General features: G+C 53.3%; 2 protein-coding genes across 3 annotated transcripts in view; both read right to left on the bottom strand.

Annotated features, from left to right (window-relative positions):
- Window positions 1-2599, bottom strand: part of AHNAK (AHNAK nucleoprotein) — an 81648-nt gene extending 79049 nt beyond the window's left edge. For both annotated transcript variants that reach the window (XM_070046107.1, XM_030833903.3), the window contains exon 1: window positions 2454-2599. The gene's annotated coding sequence lies outside the window, so the exon portion shown is untranslated. The remainder of the gene's footprint in view (window positions 1-2453) is intronic.
- A 9628-nt stretch (window positions 2600-12227) lies between these two features.
- EEF1G (eukaryotic translation elongation factor 1 gamma) lies at window positions 12228-23019 on the bottom strand. Its single transcript, XM_030833935.3, has 10 exons — window positions 22863-23019; window positions 21602-21760; window positions 20853-20916; window positions 20554-20696; window positions 19901-20044; window positions 18111-18240; window positions 17519-17723; window positions 13591-13763; window positions 13373-13497; window positions 12228-13133 (listed from the first exon to the last, which is right to left on the bottom strand). The coding sequence occupies exons 1-10, from the start codon at window positions 22872-22874 to the stop codon at window positions 12975-12977; spliced, it is 1314 nt and encodes a 437-aa protein (XP_030689795.1). The 5' UTR covers window positions 22875-23019; the 3' UTR covers window positions 12228-12974.
- Window positions 23020-23570: the final 551 nt, after the last annotated feature.

The following is a 23570-nucleotide window of genomic DNA, read 5'->3' as shown; positions in this document are numbered from 1 at the left end:
AGTCTGGCTGGTACAAGTTCTCAGCTCTGTGAGGTTAGCTCTGCAAGAAGTTGCCCAAACCAGGACCCCTGACTCACTGCTGTGGGCCCACAGCTGCAGCTCTAAGCCCCAATGACTTCTGTGGCTCCCTCTGTGTCCTGGTTCTCTGAACAACGTCCCTGCATATAACCTTTAAAGACAGGGCTTTGAAGAGGGGCTCAGACACCCTCCAATCTGCATTGCCAATACTCCAGACCCTTTGACTTCTGCTAGCCCAGCTCTCATGGTCCCAGGTCCTCTCCCTGCTACCTCATCCCACAGTTCCCAGCTCAGAGCAAGGAGGAACCCCCTCAGCCTGGGGCTCCCTTCTACTCCCCACTCTGCACACACACCAACCAAGTGCTGGCCCAACCCGTCACCCCTGGGTGCCAAGGTGAAGGCAGCTGCCCCGCTCAGCCTCGGAAAGGAAGTGAGAGCCACACCCTGCCCCACAGATTTCCCTCATGGGGGGCAGGGGAAGAGGGGCGGAATGAAAGCAGAATCTGCTCCCTGAATTTAGACCCATTACAGGTGAGGAGGCCCTAAAATGCCTTCCAAGGCATCTTCAGTCTCTCCCTCCTTTCCCCGAAATCCCTCACCGTCACCTGTCACCGCAACCCTCCAATGCGTCACTGTGTCCCACAGAATCAACCCAATCCCTATCGTGTGCTAGGCTGTGCACAGGGCATGCGACCCCTGCAGTCAGAGGCTGGATTCTAATAAACTGTTTCCAAACCAATTATTGGCAGCCCAGCACTGTGCTGGGGACCCAGAGGTAAATATCTGGGTCCCTTTTCCTCCCGAAAGTCCAGGTCATTCTCTAAGGACCTCACTGCCATGGGAAGATCCCACTTTGCCTTTCCACAAATCCACTCCACAGAGCAGGGCACCCAGCGGCAGGCTCCCTGGGGGCACCTCACCTCCTCCTCGGTGGCAGCCACGCCCTGTGAAAGGCACACACACGAGGCACACAATTCTCCGTGGCCACAACGTGCAGAGGCGCCAGAGCTGCCCCCACGTGGTGCTGGGGCCCAGCTAGTGCCGTGAGATGCCCCATCTGCCCATTCGGCTCCCCTCCCACGCATGGGGCACAGTCAGCCCTGCTCAGACCCCACGTGTCCCTCGTGGCCAGAGACGCCAAAGGGCTGCGCCCCCGCCTCCCAAGGCCCTGGCACTGCAGGGGGCGCCGAGCCCGCCAGCGGAGGGCCGGCCCTCGCACACTGCACACCCTCTCCCTGCATGGGAAAGCCTTACATAACACAGTTCTCTGAACACACCCTAAGCCCAGTGCCTTTCCAACTCCACGGCAGGACCTCGCCCCCCAGCCGCCTCTCCAGGAGCGCGTCTCTGGAGAGGAGGGCTCCAGCCAGGGAGGGCAGCTGAGCCCTCCTCCCACGCCAGCCGGGCTCCTGCCCCCGCCTCCCTAACCAGCCCCTTCGCCGCCCTCCCCTTTGCCCCTCACCACTCCTCCCCGAGTTCTGGTTTGAATTAGTCACCGGCTCCAACCACCACATTCCTCAGGCTGCTGGCGCCGAGCCAGGCGCTGGGGCGGGGGCCGTCCCACCCGGCCGGGTTTGGGAGTGGGGTTGGGGAGAGAGCGCCGCTTCGGAAGGGGAAGGGGCGGTCCCGAGGGCTATGCCGCGGCACAGCCCCCCTCCCCGCCCACCCCAGCGCAGGCATCTCTCCAGTTATGTCCCCCACCCCCACTCCCACCCGTCCCGCTGCCGGGCGAGCTGCAAACTCCTAGGCTCAGCGACCCCAGCGGAAGAAGGGAGTTTTCTGGAGCTGGGAACACAGAGGGGCAAGACTAGGGCGGGGCAGCTGGAGGGAGGCTGAGGGGCCGCTCGGAGCAAGAAAAGGAGAGGCTGGTGGTGCAGAACTGGGTGGGGCCGGGAGGACCCGGGACGCGAAGTCAGGGGCGGAGGTGTGGGGCGCGGGGAGGGACGGCGGAGGGGGTGCGCGGCGCGGGGCCGCTGGGGCGCCGGGCGGGGCCGAGGGGCCGCGCCGCGATCTCGGAAACTTCTCCAGTAAACATGGAATAGGAACGAAGCAGCGCGCTCAGCCACCGCCCCACGGAGAAGGAGGGGGTGGGACAGGGGCCACCAGGCCAAGAACGGGCGCCCGGCCGTGCAGCAGGGACCACAGCCAGCCCTCGAGAGAAAGACAGACTGGAGCAAACCGCGTCTCGGAGCGATTTTCCAACTTTGCCCAACTTGCGCCCCTACCAGCGCCCCAACTCCGGAGGCAGAGCTCGGCTCCCAGGACGCGACGCGTCGCCTCCCCGTGCGGCCCGGGGCTGCCCACCTTGCGCCGAACTGAATCTTCCCAGTGACACCCGCCCAAGGCGCCTCGCCCAAGCCCTGCCACCCACCTCCCCTCGCGCGTTCCCGGAGTCCCGTTCCCCGATTGCGCCGAGGTGCGCCCGGCGCCCCTACCTGCGCGCTCAGCCCCAGGGCACAGCCATAGCCAGCGCAGGGCCCGAGGTCGCGGTGCTGCGGCTGCTGCGGGCGGCGAGCCCCGGTCGGGGCGGGTCCGGCAGGGCGGGCGGTGCAGTCCCCGCGGCGGAGCTGCTCCGAGTGGCCCGGCCCCCGTGCGCGGAGGCGGCTCTTGTAACTCCGGCTGGGGCGGGCGGGCGGGTCTGCCCTGAGCGGTGGGGAGAGGGCGGGGCCGGGCGAGGCCGAAGCGGGGCTGGGACTGGTGAGCGGGGCCAACCCTGAAGGCACCAGGGAGCGCGCTGTTGGGAGGGCACCGGGGGCCGCGGGGACCCGGGGACGCCGCACGTCCGAAGTGCTGCCTTCCCCTCCCCCCATCCACTGCCCCCCGTCCTGGCCCGGGCCTGGATCTACCCCCAAAGGATGCGCTATGTGGCTTCTTCGGCAAGAAACTCCTCGAAGCTCCCTGAGGTTCATCCTCACAGCTGGAACTGCGAATCAGCCCATTTTTCAGGAAGGACCAAGGGGTTCAGGCTGCGGCTGGGGGACTTGGGTGATTCAGCCGCGACCGCCAGCCTGACGCGGACCTTTGAGTTTTCTCTCAACACGGGCAGCTACCCTTCAAATCCTCGGCCCCAGGCTCCTCACTCGGTTCCCAGGCTCCACGCAGCCGCGCGCATTTCTCACCTTCCCTCTTTCTGGGGGCCCTCCCCCCACAGAACCAGCCTGGAGACGCTCGCCCCACCTGCTGGAGTCAGGGTCACCAGTGCCCCCCGTGCCACCGTGCTGCTCCGGCCGCTGCAGCGACACCGGAGTCAGGCGGGCACCCCTTGGAGGAGCAGAGCCCGCTGTCTACCTCCCTGACCCCCGCTTTTCTCTTCCTACCTATTTCTTCTCCGACCCCCTCCCTCCACCACCCCACTGGCCGGACGCAGAGTTTCCAAATTTAAGCCATTTCCCACAGGCACTTCTAACTACACGGAGATTTTATTAAACGCTTAATGACGGGGTGCAGGGGCCTTCTGGCTACACCCTCATTCGCTTCTACCCCGTGAGTTCTCTTATCCTCCTTCCTGGATGGCCACCCACTACCCACGCGAAGCCAGTTTTCCTTCCTTCTGGAATGCTGCGTGCAGAAGGGAGACCCCAGGCTGGGGACCTGAGAAGACCTGGCCCCGGCAGGGAGCGCCCTCCTCACTGTATGATCATGAGTGGGCTGGGGCTGAGACCAGCGGCCCTGTCCTCTGAAATGGCAAGCATGTTTACAGGCTAAAAATACCCAGCAGCCAACTCTGCTGCCAGCCCTGGGGGCTGTGTCCCAGGTCCAGTTACCAGCACAGGGTACAGGCATGGGGGAGGGAAGAGATAGCCAAAGGAGCCACAGACAGGCAGACACTCAGATAATGAACACAGAAAGGTGGAGACACATGTGTAGACATTCAGACAAGCATAGACATGCAGAGACACATAGTCAAAGCACAGACTTGGGCACCAGCATTCTCTCATTCTCTCTCTCTCTCTCTCTCTCTCTCTCTCTCTCTCTCTCTCTCTCTCTCACACACACACACACACACACACACACACACACACACACACAGTGACTCAAACCCGCAGCAGAGTCGGTTCCACCACCCATATCACAAACACACAATCAGAAACGCAGACTTTCTGAAGAATCACCTCCACCTCCATTGTGGTCTGCACCCCTTTCCCAGCACCTACTTTATTTAAAGAAAAAATCTAAACTTTTCAACTTTGGGATGCTTTAAAAAATAAAAATAGAGACCAAGAGCTAATTATTTCCTATACCAATGGCTTTTAAAATTTTATCTCATTTTAAATAACATTTACTCAGTTTTTAAATATGAACCAAGAATACAGACAAAGTGGCCTGTGATCCTACAAGTCAGATAATCCTTGTTGCTGTTTCTGAAACAAAATCAATACCTCCATAGGGTGAAGAATGTCAGTACAGAAAAGTAGAACAATAAAAAGTAGACATCTCGGGCTTCCCTGGTGGCGCAGTGGTTGAGAGTCCGCCTGCCGATGCAGGGGACACGGGTTCGTGCCCCGGTCCGGGAAGATCCCACATGCCGCGGAGCGGCTGGGCCCGTGAGCCGTGGCCACTGAGCCTGCGCGTCCGGAGCCTGTGCTCCGCAACGGGAGAGGCCACAACAGTGAGAGGCCTGCGTACCGCAAAAAAAAAAAAAAAAAAAGTAGACATCTCCCCCCCCACCCAGTCCCTCTCCCCAAAAGTAATCACTGTTAACAGTTTACCGGAGGATTTTAACTTTACAAAATGAATCATTTGGCTCCTTGAAAGTACAAGGGTTTCCAGTGCATATTAAGACGGGAGCTGATTTGCAGGTAGGTTTTTCAGAAAGATAGCTCTGGAAAGATGGCCATGGGATTTCGGAGGGAGGTGGCTGGAGCAGGAAAGGAAGAGTCGGGAACGGTGTGGATATTGTCCCCTCACCTCAGCTTGGGCGCCATCAGCCCCCCAGGAGTGAAAGAGCAGAGGCTAGTGTCCTGGGCTCAGAGCCAACTTATCGGCTCCATTGTTTGTCCCGGCCACCCTCTTGGTCAACAGAGAAAAAGGAGGGAGAGGATGGTCGGGGAGCAGCCGCAGAGCAGGGATTACTGTCCAGGTACTTCATTCAGCGGTAGGAGGGTCAGGATACCTGCTGGGAGGTGGTCCTGGGGACTGGCTCCTGCCGCATTCTAGGCTAGGAGGGTAGATAAGGGGTAACCTAGACGCTGCCCTCTAAAAAGCCAGACCAAAGCTGGGGTTTCCTAGGTCAGCCTCCTCAGCCCAGGCGAAGGGAATATCTTCAACAGTTGGCAATGGTGCAACTGGAGACACACACTTTTAGAAATTTCTGCCGACCCTGTTCCTTCCCCCCACTGCTGTAGCCCCCAGCTTTCACTCCCCGAAGCTACCTCAGTGGGGATTGTGCCTGACACTGCTGCAGGCACTTGACGTGTCAGCTCGTTTAATCCTCACATGCAGGAAGGAAAGGGTCTCAGAGAGGGGCAGTGATTTACCTAAAATCACACAACCCTCAGAAACAGGAGTCAAAGCTCCCACCAGCATCTAAGCTCCACGAGGGCAGGAATTCTTTGTTCTCTGCTGTATACGCCACGCCTAGAGCAGTAGTTAGCACCAAGCAATCACTCCAGAACACTTGGTTAAATGTGTGAATGAGTGAATGAACTACAGGTATAAATGGCCCCAAAGCCCTTGTTCTTTATACAACAGCATCCTGTACCCCGTGATTCCCATGAGGGGAAGTCAGCTTCCCCTTGCTCTCAGCCTCAGGGAGCACTTCCCCCACGTGTAGGTCTTTCATGCAGCTGCACAAACATTCACTGTGTCCAGCACTGGGTCAGGGGCCGCTGGGGGTGGTGGTGCTGGTGGTGCTTGTGCAGGTAATGGGGTACTTGGCAAGATGGAATCCCTGCCCTCAAGGCGCTCAGTCCAGAAGGATCTATCCTCTGATGGCACCTTACCTTGTACTCTGAGTCCTATGCTTTGGAAAAACTGGACATTATCTTTTCTTACATATCTTTTACACCCCTACCTTACTTCCCCCCACACAGACACACTATTTTTTAGTTATGAGTCCCCTCAGTTGGCTCCAACATCGCAAAGAAAACCTTTGCTTCAGACTTTCCTGTCAAAATAAGGGCTACCCAGGGATCTGAGAGGACGTGAGCCCTCCCCTGCCACTACACCATCCTTCAGAAGCATCCCACACCAGTCCTCCAGACTCACTGGAAAAGCTAGGTAAGCTCTAGGACTCCTCATCACTAGGATACCCTAGCTTCCCCAGAAGTGTCACGCCCTCCCTGGGGGTTCCCTGATATGTATGTAGTATGTGTGTGATGAACCCTGGGCTCCTTTGTTGCCAGGCAACGTGCCTCTGTTTTGTTCTTATTATGCCTGTTTCCATAGCAACCACAAAGGGGAGCTCCGTGGGCAGGCCCCATGCCAGGGGATTCCCCTTCCCCTCCCTTCTCTCCACAGTCCCCTTCTCTGAAATCAGTGTGTTACGAGGAAGAAAAGAAGCCAACTGCTCAAAGAGTCATCATGGCTTTTAAACTCTGATCCCAGAAAGGAAGCGAAGTGTGCAGTCTGCTTGCAGTCTCTTTGAAAGCAGACTTTTTCCCCGGAGGAGGGCCCTTTGGCATGTCAGCCTTAGAAGCACAGAAATTACTGTTACCCCTTCTTCGAGCCATCTGGGATCTCCCAGACCCCACCTCTACCCCATACCCACACCAGCCCAGAGATGAGCATCCCTGCCAAGCACCAGGTCCTTCTCCATTCACTGTCATTGATTCTAATCTATCATCTTCCCTAGTGGAACAGCAAAATTATTGGGCGATTCTGGGACCCAAACATTATTTTCTAAGCAATTCTCAAACCCCAAACTCCTAACCCAAACCCAAAATAGGAAGCCAAGTCAAACCATCCTTCTCCAGCTCAATTCAAATCCCAGCCTGTGTTAAACCTCAGGCTTCAAATAAGGAGTTCCTGAATTACGCAGATCAGACAGCTAGGATACCGGAAACCCTCCCATTACACTCAGTCCTAACTGAAATCTTCAGGCCCAAGCAGAACCCAAGTGAAAGCTGATTAGAGAACGAGAGATGAGACACAGGGCCCTGAGTAGAGACTCTGGGATGTAAGAAGGCAAAGAAAGGCTGTCTAGGCAAGAGACGGGGAACAGATGTGAGCAGGGAGAGTGGGGCAGGCGGCCACATCAAGACAGCTGGATCCCCAGCGGCAGAGAGAGATGGCCGAGAGGCACCTGAGCTGTGGGTGCCGGGATGCTGGGGGAGCAAAAAGATAATGGGAAATGGAGACCCAAGATTAAGGAAAAGAAGTGGCAAAACAGGACTGAATGAGGCTGTACAGGGAGGGAGGGAGAGAGAGAAAAAAAGAGCCCAGAGCTGAGCCAGGGACTGGGCGGATGGACTTGTAAACAGGAGCCGAGGGAGGGAGCTGGAATGGACAGAGCAGCCAACGCCCCAGGCAGCTCCCCTCCGCAGCAGGGAGCGGGCAGCAGGGAGGGAGGGGCTGGGAGAGGGGAACACCAGCCTCCTCTCTCCTTTTTTGGGATCTGCCTTTCTGCCGTCCTTTCCAAATTCCTCTGCTTTTCCCTCAGTTCCCCAGGGAAGGGAAGACCAGCCCAGGGTTTCTCTCCCTCCTGTGCCCATACTTCTCAAGTCCAGTTTAAGGAGAAGCAGGCTGAGCAGGGAAGGAAGGGCCTAGGCTGCCCAGAGCCTGAGTCACCACATAGTTGAGGTTCCTGTCACTCGAAGTCCCGCCTCTGCTACACCCTGTGCCCTCTGCCCGCCCCGGGACTTGGATTGCTGGGTCTGCCCCTGCCCCAGGACCTGCTCCACTTCCATAATCCTTTCCCGGGTCAGGGCTGCCTACTCGGGCTGCTGGCAGCCTTAGATACAACCCTCTCCTCGCTTCCAAAACTACTGTACTTTGTCCACAGCTTTTTTTTTTTTTAATTTTTAAAATTGTATTTACTTTTTGGCTGCATTGGGTCTTCATTGCTGCCCGCGGGCTTTCTATAGTTGCGGCGAGCGGGAGCTACTCTGGTGCGGTGTGTGGGCTTCTCTTGTTGTGGAACATGGGCTCTAGGAGCACAGGCTTCAGTAGTTGTGGCGCACGGGCTCAGTAGTTGTGGCTCATGGGCTCTAGAGCGCAGGCTCAGGAGCTGTGGCGCACCGGCTTAGTCGCTTGTGACATGTGGGATCATCCCAGACCAGGGATCGAACCCGTGTCCCCTGCACTGGCAGGCAGATTCTTAACCACTGCGCCACCAGGGAAGCCCCTGTCCATAGGTTTTGAGGGACACGTCCTCCTGCTCTTCTTAGGAGCAAAAGTGACTCGGTGAGCGGCTGCAAAAACTGTGGAAAGAGAAGCATGCACCCTTGATGAGTCACTTCCCCTCTCTGGGCTCTAGTTTTCTCTTGGGTAAAAGAAAGGGACTACTTGCTGTGGTCTCCCCGAGGTACATTCTGTAAGACTGAGTCAAAGAGATGGAAAGTTGCTATTGAAGACAGCGGGATAAAAGGGGCGTGTTTGCTAACCCCTGTCCTAACAGTAGGAGTGGATGGGGTGCGGGCACAGGAACCACACAGGAACCGCCACTATAGGACAGCCAACACTCTAGGCAACTCGGTGACTCAGGTCCTGAATACAGGCCAATGGGCAGGAAAGCACCCCGTGGCTCTCCTGTGAATCAGGGGAAATGCAGATCTCCCTGGAGAATGACTGGCCAGGGTCCCGCTATAACCAACTCTCCCTTACACCTAGAAAGCTTCCGATCCCAGTGTGGGCCCCATGTCTTTCGATGAGCACCCTAACCTCCCTGGTCTAGCTTCCACTCCTCCTGCCTGGCCTTGGCAACCCCTCTGCCCTCAACTCCGTAGCCCTCCCTACCCTCCAATGGCTCCCCTGCCCTGCCGTGTCCCCTCGTTTACCCCTTGGCTCTGCCCATCCTCACTATCCACCCCCATCCAGGCAGAGCCAGCCAAACGATTGCAAAAGGGCTGAGCCAGCGGGAGAGGCCCTCACATGACAGCTGTTCCTGCTGCGGAGGGGAGGGGGCAGCTGGAAGTAGAGGGAGGCACATTCCATGGGAGATCTGATCAGAAATAGCCCCAAACCCTTAATGACCATCCAGCTCCCGCTCAGCGCAAGGCCTGCCCATCATGTAAAACAAAGTAAGGTCAACAGGCTCCCCTTGGAATCCTGAGGAAATCAGCAAAACAAAAGGGGGCGGCCACATGAGGGGAGAGGGCTACAAGAATGAAAAAAATCCAGGAACACGTAGAGATCCAGGGTCACCAAGGATACCTTTGCCACTGAACCAGCCCCACCTGCCCAAGGCATTCTCTCTCTTACAAGAGATTCAAATGAATACAGAGCTACTCCCCAGCAACCGCCATTACCCCCACTTCACCCACCCCTTGCGTGCTGAGGCACTGGGACACCCCAGTCATTCCACTGGAGTAAAACAACAGCCTTCTCTGGGAGCCATGCCAGCCTGATTAGAGCAAACAGACAAGAGCAGGTGGCACAGTTTCTCTTAACCTTTCTGGAGCACCAATATTTTAGCTCCATAGCATTAGGGGAAGAATAAATAAGGTGGGTGCCCCAGAATTACATTCAAACATACAGAGAGGGGACTTCCCTGCTGGTACAGTGGTTAAGAATCCGCCTGCCAATGCAGGGGACACGGGTTCCAGCCCTGGTCCGGGAAGATCCCACATGCCGCGGAGCAACGAAGCCCGTGCGCCACAACTCCTGAGCCTGCGCTCTAGAGCCCACGAGCCACAACTACTGAGCCCATTCGCCACAGCTACTGAAGCCCACGCACCTAGAGCCCGTGCTTCGCAACAAGAGAAGCCACTGCAATGAGAGGCACGCGCACCGCACAAAGAGTAGCCCCCCTTGCCGCAACTAGAGTAAGCCTGCGCACAGCAGCGAAGACCCAATGCAGCCAAAAATAAATAAATTTATTTTAAAAACCTAAAAACCAAAAAACATAGAGGACCAAAGCAAGTTGGGGAAGTTACAGTGTCCTGCAGGTACCACTGATGGGGTGAGCCGGGTAAGCCACAGTCACCCAGGAACACCCACCTGATGTGTGGAGGGAAAGTTCGGGTTCTGAGGACATGCCATGAAAGGTTGCCATGAAAATCACGGTATTAATTTCAGAAATGACTGGGTGGAGTCTTCAAAGCGCTTCACTCCTCTCCCTTCAACATTCTAGACCCTTCCCCCACCCTTCAAAAGGGGAAGTGGCACATATGGGGCATGTGGGCAGCTGGTGGGATGGATGGGACTGACCCAATGTGAGCAGCAGATGTCCAGCTCCAACCAGGACGTGAAGAAAAGACAACCTAGGTGTTTCTTGGAAGAACTTTAAAGGCTTTTGACTTTTTAATAAGTGACTTAAGCAGAAACGCCAACAAAGCTAAAATAAACAGCCGCTTATAACCAGTTTATAACTGGTTTATCTACGAGCTAAACCAAGTCTCAGCCTCCCATTCACACTCCAGCCACTGTAGATTGTATCTGCAGTCAAACGCACGTCTGAGCCCCGGCCCCCTCTCCAGTTTCTCACCCTCCCTTTCTGGAGGCTCTGAGATTTTGCTCCGTAAGTGGGTGAAATAGCCTCCTCCTCCCCCCATCCTATCCCATTTCTCCAAGATCCTGCCCTGTCCTCAGCTCTCCACCCACTCGCAGCAGCCCCTTCCCTTTCCGCCCCGCGACCCCAGCCCCTGCCGGCCTGAGCAGCACCGTGGGCGCGGGGACGCCAGCTGCACGGTGAGCCTCCCCGGCACGTCTGGAAAACGACCCCACCACGGGAGACGTCCCCACGGCGCAAGCTCACTGGCTGTGGCTAGCGAGCCGGGCGGGGCCGAGAGCGCCCCCACCCCGCACTGGGAGGAGCGGGGGGCGGGGCTCTAGCGCAGCACGGAGGGCGGGGCGGGCACCCGGTGGGATCCTGGAGAGATCCCGAGTCCTCAGGCGGTGCGGTGGTGACTCAGGGCTCCCCGGGGCAGGGCGGGGACCGACCTAACTACAGCTGTACTCCCCCTTTCCCCGCCCCACATCTGCCCTAGAATCTCCTGATATTAATCTCTTTCCTGCCCACCCCGGCAGGGTAGAGGCCCCCCCACCCTTTGGAGGCCAACAGCAAACCTTCCTGAGGCCACACAACCCCCTCTCCTCTGGGCCTCCCACCCCACCTCCTGCTTGTGGGTCCTGGCCCTCCCCCAAGCGCAGGCCTGGCCTCAACCAACCTGGCCACACTCCTCGGCACCAACCGCCAGAGCTACAGGCACAAGAAGAAGGACGTGTGGATGAGTCACTCTTCCTGCAGTCTGAGGGAGGCTAGGAGGCGGTCCAGCCCCCCCCCACAGGCCAGAACCGCCCCCCATGCACGTGGGCTGCCAGGCCCACCGCTGCCCAAGCCGCCCCCTTTTCCCCAGGCCTCTCGGGCGTAACCCTGCAAACCTACTTGCACAGCTCAATCTCTCCTGCCTCCATCTTCAGGTCCTGGGAAGATTAAGGATACCAGGAAGGTCGTGAAAATTACACAAGCCAAGGAGCAGAGGGTGTGGAGGGAAATGGAACCCGGAAGGGGAGTGTGACTGGTTCTGTGAGGCGCAGGCAACCAGCTCAGGGCACACCCTGGCCAGCACCTAGCACTTCTAGCTCCTATCCTCCAGGAGCCCAGAATGCTCAGAAGCAAGACAGGTGGCAAGTCTGGAACCAACTCACAACTACCAAGGTGCAAATTCTGAGCAAGAATCAACCCATCCTCACCCAACTGGATTCCAAACCACCACTCTCCCCTGCCCATTTGTTCACAGAACCCCAACTGCAGTTAAGGTACCAGCGAGATTACAGCCCTATTCCCTCAAAAGCTAGCAGCCCCCACCTGTACCGGGAAAGATTACCTTCTTCCCCTCCCAAGCCAAGACCCCCTGCCCTTGCTTTGTGCTTGGACTTAAGGGATGGGAAAAAATAACCACTCAGAAAACCACAACCTGGAGACCAAAGCCTCAAAATGTGAATCAAACCAGGTTTCCGACTTCACCTGAGCTTTTAAATTTACAGAGATCCTTAATGCTCTTCAGAAGACACAGAAAAGACAATCAGAGTAGGGGCAAGTTATCCCTGAAAAGGGTATAACAAAAAATTAAGCTCAAAGGAGAAAAAATAGCAACCACTGGTCTGAGCAGGGTTGTTAAAAGACATTTATGACTGCTCTACATTGCAGGAAGCGCTAGGGCGTTTTTAGGGTACAGGCTCCAGGGACACCCACTGGGTTCAAAATCCTGTCTCCACCACCTAAGATGTGTGATCACAGGCAAGTTGCTTAAATCTCTGAACCCCACTTCCTTGTTAGAAAGTAGGGATACCCCAGAGATGATCCGCAGCCAGGTTAGGGGCCACAGGCCAGTATCTGTTCCAAGGAGTCTCTTCTCGCTGTTTGTCTGAAGTGTTGAAACTATTGACTCTTGGGATACGGCTGCTGCCCCACCTCACAGGGCAGTTGCGGGAAGTAGTGGTAAGTCGCTCTGCATGCTGTGCTCTCACCCCATCGGCAGGTATTCTCCCCCTTCACGCGGGAAGGTCTCCAGTTAGGTAGTTGCAAAAGCCCCGTGTCACCACCTCCTAACTACATCCAGTCTCTCCCAGCTAGGCTAGAAGATGGTCATCACAGGAGAGGCAAGGCAATTAAAAAAAAAAAAATCAAAACTGAGGAGAGGCCTCTCTTTCTGCTCTTCTGAACACTTCTCTCCTACACAGGGAGGTCCTGCAGGTATACACAACACCCTGCTTCAACATATCTACTCCCCTTTGAAGAAGCCATCACCCACAAAGGAGGCAGGGCAGGAGAGGGTTCGATGTTCAGTTTCCTTTAATGACCCCCATTCTCCCTGAAGGGCAGGTGCGGGCAGCTAGGTGATGGCAGGAGATGTTCACTTGAAGATCTTGCCCTGATTGAAGGCTTTGCCCACATGCTGGAAGGCCCCATCCCAGGAAAAGTATTCTCGAACCAGCGTCTGGGTCTCCTCGCTGCTGGGATCCAGTTTCCGCCATGTGTATGACTCATAGTCCACCTGCCAATCTGGACTCAGCTGGGGAGGAAAAGCCAGGTAGAAGCATGTGGTCAGGCTATTGGCCGCTGCCCCACACCTGCTATTTCCAGCTCAGACACCCGTCATCAGACCCCAGGACTCCTGCGAACATGACAGCTCCTTCGTGGACACATTCCTTGAACTCTCCGGAATGCCCAACGGCTCAGGAATACGCGTGCACTTCCCAAACCCTCGCCCCGCCCTAAAGAGACAAGACCCCTCCCCTGCACCTTCCTCACCGGAAAGGCAAGCTCCTGGCCTCGGAAGACCCAGACTCCGGAAATGGAGCTGCTATTGTTGGTTCCAAACAGAATGACACTGGCAAAGGCATTCTTCCTCAGTTTGTCCAATCGCTGGAACATTCCTGAAGGGCAAGGAAGAACATTCAGCCTTTGAAATCATGTCACCCACTACCTTGTCTCCTCCCTTCCTCTTCCCAGAGCTACCCTCTGCTCACCAGTGATGAGGTTGCAGCTCATGAAGGTCTGGGTGAGCTCTTCAGGGAAGCGGTACTCGGAGTACCACAGGGACCAGCCATCTTTATCAAAGTGCTCCCAAAAGTACGGCAGCGCCACGGAGAGTGTGTCCTCGTTGGAGTACTTGCGCTTAAATTCATCCAACACAAAGGTACTGAATGAAGGAAAAAAAGCAAGGAGATCAAGCTGGAGAAGGTCCTACTGCGGCAACGTTGCCATGCTAAGAGAAACTAAGGGCATTTCCACTCAAACATACTGCTTTAAAGGTAGGGTCACTGGATTGGCAGACGTGTATCACCTTCCAAGGGAGGAGAGCTGGGGGGTATGAAAGGCGCCCAGGGCATTCCCGTATCCCCCCACCCCCAGCCTAAATATGCTTGGCACGTGGAGGGTGGGGCCCAGGATCTGCCCGAAGAAAGACACGGCGAGCTGCTGCCCCCTGGTGGAGACTCACAGCGAGGACTCCTTTTTTTTTTTTTTCCCCTGGCCGGCCCCTCCCCGGGCTCTTATCCAAGAGTCACCCTCAAGTTCCTGACTCACCCAAGTCGCTGCCCCCACCCCTCCCCATCACACAGGCCTCTTCAGGTTACACACACTATAATATGATGGCAATGTAAGTGAATGTTTGCAAAGGGCCTCCACCCCAAATCCTACACCCGTGTCCTTTAGTTACTCTGCTCAGAAACAAGTTCAGGTGACCTTTGAAGCAATCTGGCACACCGAGCCAAGGATGCCAGCTTCAGAAGAGGAGAGGTGCCTCCCCCCATGGTAGGGCTTCTGGTTTTTTTTTCTTTCCTTCCAATTATAAAAACACATACTGACTGAAGAAAATCACTCACTATGCCAGCAAACAAGATAACTAATATTTTAATGTACTTCCCACTAGCAATTTTCCAAAGATGATGCATGTAATTCTGTGCCTTACACAATTTGCTTACTTAATACTGCCTGGCTATCAAGAATGTTTTGCAGATGTTTTAATGGCTAAATAATCTTCTGCATGAATGTGCCATAAATCTATTAAACCCCCTTATACTGAATGTTTAATTGGTTCAATTATTCATTAGTATATAATTAATGTCAACAAACCCTGGAGTCAGAGAATGTTACCATCCCTCCCTTTACCAATAAGGTTAAGTGGTGTGACTTGCTCACTGCTGCAATGTAGCAAAGCAGAGAATCTGTCCTTTAACCCGAGGTCCCAGGTTCCTTCCCAAATGCACATCAGAGACCTCATCTGAGGTGCTTTACTTCCTCAACCACCCAAAAAGTAGGGCTGGGGGGGACTTCCCTGGTGGTCCAGTGGTTAAGACCTCACCTTCCAATGCAGGGGGTGTGGGTTCGATCCCTGGTTGGGGAGCTAAGATCCCACATACCTCAGGGCCAAAAAACCAAAACATAAAACAGAAGCAATACTGTAACAAATTCAGTAAAAAAAAAAAAAAAAAAAAATTAGGGCTGGGGAGTTTTTCTTCACTCTCTCCTGAGCTGTTTGAACTTTATTATTTATGACCATGTGTCCATTTTTCTCCCCAAACTGACCACAGTTGGAAGACTGGGATTGATATATGTATAAAATGGATAACTAATAAGAACCTGCTGTATAAAAAAATAAATAAAATTTAAAAAAAAACAAACAAATGACCACAGGGTTAGGGTAGCTGGAAGGTCTTAAAAGGACTAAAATTAACTCTGGACAAATGAGTCTTGTCTTTGAAGACATCACTTTTGAGTCATTAAGAATCCTGGGGAAAATCATCTTGGCAGCCCAGGAGTACACCATGGTAATGTAACGAATAAGTACTAATAAGCACTCCCAAATGATACGAAAGAAAACAAAAAAAGTGCTGGGGCTTCCCTGGTGGCGCAGTGGTTAAAAATCCGCCTGCCAGTGAACTTTTGTAGTGTTGGAAATGTTTTAAAATTTAATTTTTGTGGTTACACAGATCTATAAATTTAGTTAAAGGCACTGAACTATATACTTATAATGACGGAATTTTATTTTATTTTTTTTCCTTTGCGGTACGCGGGCCTCTGTTGTGGCCTCTCCTGTTGCGGAGCACAGGCTCCGGACGCACAGTCTCAGCGGCCATGGCTCATGGGCCCAGCTGCTCCGCGGCATGTGGGATCCTCCCGGCCGGGGCACGAACTCGTGTCCCCTGCATCGGCAGGCGGACTCTCAACCACTGCACCACCAGGGAAGCCTTAACGACTGAATTTTATATGGAAAATTATACTTCGTAATGGAAATTATACTTCATAACGGAAATTATACTTCAATAAAACTGTTAGAAAAAAAAAAGAATCCACCTGCCAATGCAGGGGTCACGGGTTCAAGCCCTGGTCCAGGAAGATACCACATGCCGCGGAGCAACTAAGCCCGTGAGTCACAACTACTGAGCCTGCGTGCCACAACTACTGAAACCCACGCGCCTAGAGCCTGTGCTCTGCAACAAGAGAAGCCACCGCAATGAGAAGCCCGCGCACTGCAACAAGAGTAGCCCCCGCTTGCTGCAACTAGAGAAAGCCCGTGAGCAGCAACGAAGACCCAACGCGGCCAAAAAATTTAAATTATTTTTTTAAAAAATGCTAAGTTTATTAAAGATTTTAAGTTTACTGCCTGATTTATTTTCTGCCCAGTGTACAGACCCAATATACGTGAGTATCTCTAGCTATTAGCAGTACATATGTTACGAGGGTGTACATAATTTGGGTTGGTTATCATAGCTTACTTACAGATACCAAAAATCCTGCTCACTCCTGACCTGCCCCTGTGCTAGATTCAGAAAGGAATATATCCTTAAAAAGCAGCTGCGTTAGGAGCCGCCTTGTATGAAGTGCCTGGGAGTAAGAGCTCTCAGCTACACCCCAAGTTGCTCCCCAAATGGGGAAGCAGCGGTTCCTAATGGTAACCATCCAGTACTAGGTCGCTTACAACTCCACATACTTCTTCTTATGCCTACCACCAGTGCGTGCTCCTTCATCGCAAATACAAACCACTACAAAACGGGGAGGTCAAACACTGTTGCACCTCAACAAACCAACTAGTGAAAGGATAGATGGCTTTAGGAAAGGCAGAATGGGCAAGAAAAACAGAAAAGCGAACTAAGTGACGTGACCATGGAAAAGACATTTCTCATATTGCTTGAAATTCTAATAAGATGACCCGGAGCAGTGACTGAAGAAAGATTTGATGGTAAACAACTGGGCAAGTACTGGCTGTCCCACTTTTTTCACACTAAAAATCCCCCCTTTACTGTATTCCTTCTTCCAGGAACCCCTATGGTGACTGAGAAGAGGACACAGACGACCACCCCATATACGTCCTTCTCCTTGTGGGGTTTAACTCCCCCACGCTGGGAAACAATAAACCAGACAGACACTACGTAGCCATGGTCATCATCCTTTCTCTTAAAGTGAGCAATTTTTATATAGGCTGATGCATCAGAACAGCAAAAAGACAATCAGAGGACACTGACATGGTGTCCGCTGCCTCAGCAAAGCCAGCAGAGCAGGGCAGATGGAGGCTCTCTGCATTTTCTTCCTTCCTGCGCCCCTCAGTGTATTAGTTCCGAGCGTTCTCAATCTCAAATCCTAACGTGCGCACGCAAGACCAATCAATTCACCTCCACACCGGATTCTGGGCCCTGGGCCCATGTGCTTTCTTTGCTAGAAAGGGAGTTCTGATATCCTCAAATACCAGATGCATTAGGAACTTGTTTGCTACTTTCAAAAGTCACCCAACTCTTGACGGTAAAGTCTGGAAGCTGCTTTATTTGCAACTAAAATACATCTTTCAATTTTGTACGGACAACCTAAAATCCTAGGCCCTAGCAGTATGAGGGGGATGCACAGAGGTGAGCACAGGCCCTCCTGGGCCCCATGCCCCCTACCCTCCACCATCCATACCTCTTGGGCAGGTGAGCAAAGGGATCCTTGGCCTTCGGCTCAGCAGCCAGCGCCTGCTCACATTCATCCAGCTCCTCCTCGGGAGCAGGGGCAGCTGCCTTCTTCTCCTCTTTCCGCTCGGCCTGGGGCTTCTGCTTCTCTTCTCGAGAAGCTTTCTCTTTCCGTGGGGTGTCCTTTTTAGGCTGGCTCTCTGCAAACTTTTTAGCTGGTGCAAACGGAAGGAGAAAAGTCAACGTCTGGTCTCTTTCCACAACCCTCCCAAGTCAGGCACAAGCAAAGTAACGGAGGAAAGCTGCTGGGCGGGAGCTAAGGGATCTGACACTACACTGCCGCCACCTCACGGTACATCCTGAGCAAGAATGCAACCCTCAGCAACACATACACGTGCATCATGATTCTACACATTAACACAAATGAGCGGGAGCATGTGTGTGCAGAAGACAACTATCACAAAATACTAGCTGCTACGTGCGATGCCCTACGTTCTGTGGGTCCACAAAACCCAAAAGCTAGACAGGAAGTCAATGGGTTAAGACTGAGCAAACCAGTCCCCTGACCCTGCCGGCACGCGCCCCTACCTCCTCAGACTTACCATCAAATTGGGCCATTTTCTCACAGAGTTTCACCTCCCCCAAGACCGCCCGGAACTGGGGCTGGTTAATGCAGGTGAGGAACCAGCGGTTTGTATTAGGGAAGGCCTGGCGGAAAGAAGGCTCCAGAACCTGCCAGGATGCAAGAGTGGACATAAACTCAGCGGAGGGAAAAATCCTGACGAGTTTCCAGTCAGAGCCCCTTGTTTCTTTCCACACCAAAGCTCCAGCTTCCTTTCAGCCCCCAGAACACCAGCTTTCCCTGGAGGGCTACTGCCCACTTACTTTACTAATCTCTCTCCTGCAGTCCAATCCAACTTAATGGATGCTTCGTCCCACCCTCTATTCACTGCGAATCTACCCGGTAGGAATATTTATATTGTGCCTTACTCCTTTTACAAAGCCATTTCACGTGTCAATAGAACTTAAAAGGCTGGGGACCAACAGAGAACTACAAACTGTTCACTTTGCCAAGCAAATAATGAAAACTCTCTATGTGAACTATGTGATATGTGAGAGATATATACATGCATCATCAAACTTCAGAAAGTAAACAGTCAACAGCAAAAAAGTTTATTTCAGAATAACAGGGTGCTTAAACTTAGCTTCATGAAAAATTCATCTACCATTTTTTCGGTTTGCCAAGATCAGAGGGAAAATAATCCTGTCAAGGATACATCGCAGTCAGCTCTGTAGTGCTGATTCTGCAGCACTTGGGTTCAAATCCTACTCCACAACTTCCAGGCTACATTTCGTTCACCCACACAACAAGCAAAGACTCACTAAGGTTGTCCTTGTTATGCCCTGGCACAGGCTCTGACACGTAGTAGGTGCTTTTTTCTTTGCTGTTATCACATTACTATTCTGGTCCAGCAACAGTCCAAGAGCTGCTGTTTAGGAACCAGCAATATGCCATCTTTAACCCAATAACCTCAACAGTGATTATTCCTACCTTGGTTTTATGGCTTCCACAGGGGGGAAAAGGAGGACTAAATGAATCCACACACACCCTCCCCCCAACAACCAGTAAGTACTGAAGCCAAGAACTGATCCTAGTTCTGCCTCCAAAGATCTTGATGCTGAAGCTATCACCTCTACCTCTGTCTTCACAACTAAGCACAACCGGGCAACCTGAGAAACACGGGAACAAACTAAACGTACTAGCTGCCAAACAGAAATTAAGGGCAACAGAACAGGATCAAACTTCTCAGGAGGGAAAGCAGTCGTGGTGTGAGAAGACAGGGTAGAGGGTCTGTGGAAAAAGAGAACCAGGCACTTTCTTGACATAAGAGAAGCCATTTTTGGCCTAAGCCATTTTGTGATCTGAACCTGCCTGTAATACTTGTCCTTGAACAGGTCTTTGTGATTAATGATCTTAAGGGAACAAAAGAATGCAGAAACTGGGAATTCCCTGGTGGTCGGGTGGTTAGGACTCCGCACTTCCACTGCAGGGGGCACGAGTTCGATCCCTAGTCGGGGAACTAAGATCCTGCATGCTGCATGACGTAGCAAAAAAAAAACAAACCAGGGCTTCCCTGGTGGCGCAGTGGTTGAGAGTCCGCCTGCCGATGCAGGGGACATGGGTTCGTGGCCCAGTCCAGGAAGATCCCACATGCTGCGGAGCGGCGCCCAGTTTTCCGTTAACAGTGGTACTCAACCCTGGAATTCCTAAAGACTAGCTGTTGCCTCAGACTCCCTCACATCAGCAGGATACAGATAACCTGGCAAGCCTGTCACTCTGTTTCTAATCCCCACCTACCCTCTGTCAACCCAGATTCTTTACAAACTTCACCTGTTTATAAAGCCACAACAGGGTGCAGACAAGTGTGATGTCAGCCAGCGTCACACGTTCGCCCACCAGAAAAGTCCTCGTCTTCAGGTGAGCATCCAGCAGCCCCAGGATTCGCCTCACCTCCTCCTTTGCATTCTCTGTGGCCTATTGATTTAAAATGATCAGACTCGGCAGTGGGTACCAACCCTCGTCCCTGCCCTTCTCCCCCAATAATAGAACTAAGGTAGCTATTCCACTGAGTCCTGGCTCCTTCCAAATGTATCGCAAATGAAGCTCTCAACGTTAAATTTCTTCATGGCGCAGTCTGGCTTCATTTCCCACTGCATTGATCGTAGGCATATATCTTTGAATTTTAGAAAGAACCTTAGAGGTCATCTGGTCTAACCACTCCCTTACCATTTGGTACAACCTTTCTAGAGCAGAGGCCTCTCCTCTGGCCACTCAGACCTCCCACCTCCACTGGGTCTGTCTGACAAAGAATCCATATACCATCAACAGCCCAGCGCTCCCAACTGAAAGCTCAAAGATTAGGTATTTATTATCCACATATTCTTGGCATCACCCTTCCTCAATCTTTTTTATTTCTTCCTCCCTGATACTGAGGAGCTGACGCCACCCCTGCTCTTGGTTTCTCCCCAAGTTCCAAGGCTCACCTGCTTGCTGTGGTGCATGATGCCCAAGGTGGGGAACACCCAGGTACTGGCTGGGGGAACTATGTCGCTATCAGCAAAGCTCACCCACTGCACCACCTGGGCTGCTGCTTCGGGAGTACTTCCCCGCAGCTCCTCGTTGCTCACTGCAGAGGCAGAACATAAAGGTCAGAGCTTTGGGGCTGTGTCAAAGCCAGTGCAGGTCCCTGAAAATTCCTCTCCTTGCCCGCTCCAGCTCCCCTCACCCTCTCCTGCACCCCATCACCTCCAGACCTTCCCATTCCCCAGCCACTGCAGATTACCATAGTAGGCAATGGCATTGCTCTCGAACACACAGAATCCATCGTCACCCTCAAAGGCTGGAACCTGGGGACAAAGCAGTCATAAGTAAATACACAGCAGTTTCTCACTAGTCATGCCCAGGGACTCAATCGTTTTGAATAAAGTTTTTTATATAAGGCTGAGAACCCTTGCTGACCAAACTCTTGACACTATCTGAAACTCAAGAACCAAAACTGTATGAGCAACTTGCCATCCCCTACAATCTGAACTCACATAAGAGACCCCCAAATTTTAGATATTAGATATTTGTATATAATCTCAGTCAAATAAGCAAAAGGCAAGAAACCCGAGTCTGATATTTCTGTCTATATTATCCCAAGTATTATAGTACTCCCCCACTGCACTTGATCTCTTCTACATGTAGCATGGTTATTTATCTATCTCTGTAAGCCTCTTGGGGCAAGAATTCTACTCATAGCAAACATTTGATCTATTTGCACTGAAATCAGTCAAAACTGATCCCCTCTCCCACAAATAAAAAGAAGCCTGTGAATTTCACAGGAAATGACTGAACAGCTCTGTACTATTTTTAACAACAAATAAATCACAACTGTCTCAAAATAAAAGTTTTTAACTCTCTGAAGCGTGAAAAAAAAAAAAGTAACATGGAAAGCTCCCTTTTAAAGATGGAGGTCATCTTCAGAGTGATGGAATCTCAGTTCTCCTTGGGTTCTCAGGACCAAAGCCCCCTCTCCACTTCCCTACTCACCTTGCCAGCAGGAAATTTACGGAGAAACTCGGGGGTACGGTTGGTTTGGCCAAAATGGAAGTGGGGTGGTGCGGACAGCACGCGGACCTGAGCCCCGCTGTACTGAGCGGCAATGAGGGCCTTGAAGGCCCTCCAGTTTTCAGGATATGTGTACAGGGTCTGTGGGGAAAAGGCGGGGAATAAGCCATTAATGACTAGAAGGGTCCCAGTCCTAAGTGTTACCCGGGAACAACTTCCCCGAGTAATCCCAATCTGTTTCGACTCACTCATTTACTCCCTTTGGTGAACCAAGTTAGTTCTTCAGTATCTGCAGTCTTGTGTAATCAGAGTCCTCCAAAATACGAGGACAGAACTACACACCAACTGCTAAATAAAGCTTGTTGACAGATGTGACCTTCCGTAAGGACGTCTCTGGAAGCGTTCTCTTCCCCTCAAATACACCTCTAAGAAATGCACAACTCCTAGCTCCCTCAGATTCCATCTGCCGACAAATACACACCCCTCCCTTCCCAGAGCCCTTGTTCATTCATTGATGGTCACTGAGCGCCTGCTTACTCTACTGAGCCGCTCACCCTTCAAAAGCATCACCCTTGTTTCCAAGACACACACACCAACCAAGACATTTCCAAGTCCCCCTCCGAACAGCCACAAAGAGACCGAATGGCATCTTCTCTTCCTAAGCCAACTCGGTCTCCCTAAAAAACCTTTCATTCCTTGTCACGCGTACCATCCCTCCGGTCCTGTCCCGCAGTGAGTTCCCAGGGGTTTCCTTCTCTCCTTCTATTAACGTGGCCAGCGGGGTCCAACTGGTCTGACTCCAGCGTCCGGAGACTCCTCTCGCTGCCAAACCTCCCCGCAGGACGACCCTTAACCGTGGCCCGCCGTACGTGCCCGCAAAGACCCTCCTCTTCCCTTGTCCCTCCTGTTGCCCCACAAAACGGTCGCAAAAGTTCTGTCAACCTGCCCGGATCCCACGTCTCGAGAAGGCAACGAACCGAACTCCGTTCTCAGGTCCCAGACTGCCAGGATCTGGCATCCCTTTTCTCTTCTACCCCAGACCCTTCCACCTCTTTGGCCTCCCAGAGCCCCAGCCTCAGTTCCCCTCCGGGGCCTGGAAGCCCTACTCTCCAACAGTACGATCTCTAGACCCCGGATCAGTTCCCCACTCGGCTCCAGAAACCCTCTGACGCCGGCTGGACCCACTCCGGCAGAGGATGGCGTCGGATAGGGTAACCTGGATTGCCAGAGCCGGCAAACTTACCCCAGCCGCCATGGTGATTCCGCAGAGAAAGGGGGTGGGGCTCTCCGCGCTGCCGCAAAGTAAGCCGTCAGGGAGAGAACGGTGGGGGTGGGGGGGAGGGGAGAGCCGTGGAGAAACAGCAGCCGGAAAGCGAGGACGGCATAGAAGGCTTACGCACGACAGTTCGGTATCCCACGGCAGCTAAAAGGAAACACGAGGTGGGGCCTGGGGCCTGCGCGGAAAAAGCTCGCGCCTGCGCGGTGAGGGGGGGCCCCAATCCGAGTCCCGACATGGAGGTAGAAGGCGCGGAGGGTGGGGAGACTGTGAGAACTAGCTGGAAAGCCGGCCCTCTGTAGCTACGTGGCAGAGCTGCCAGCCCGGCATCGCGCCGGGCCCCAGAGGCGTTTTCCTCCGGGTCGCGGGGCCCGCGGTGATTTGTTGGAGGTCCTGCCAGACCCCCGAACATCGTGGTTGTGTGACACTCATAGGAGCGGAAGCAACTGCGTGGAGGTGGCGAGGTGCCACGTTCCTTTTGTTCCGGCTCTTTCTAGAGGAGAGCTTGTACATCTAACCCGAGCCCAAGTCCGAAGCCCTCTGTAAAAGAGGTTTTTTGCCATTAAACGACCTTGCAGCTCAAGGATGCTGTTACTGCTTAGAAGAGGAGCTAGTCCTCGGGCCTGCAACAAAGGAGGGGCTGAGGGAGAACCCAGCCACGTCCTGTCACCCGGG

The sequence above is a fragment of the Globicephala melas genome, chromosome 8, assembly GCF_963455315.2.
Source record: "Globicephala melas chromosome 8, mGloMel1.2, whole genome shotgun sequence".
NCBI lineage: Eukaryota > Metazoa > Chordata > Mammalia > Artiodactyla > Delphinidae > Globicephala > Globicephala melas.
This window is presented reverse-complemented; position numbering and strand designations above follow the sequence as displayed.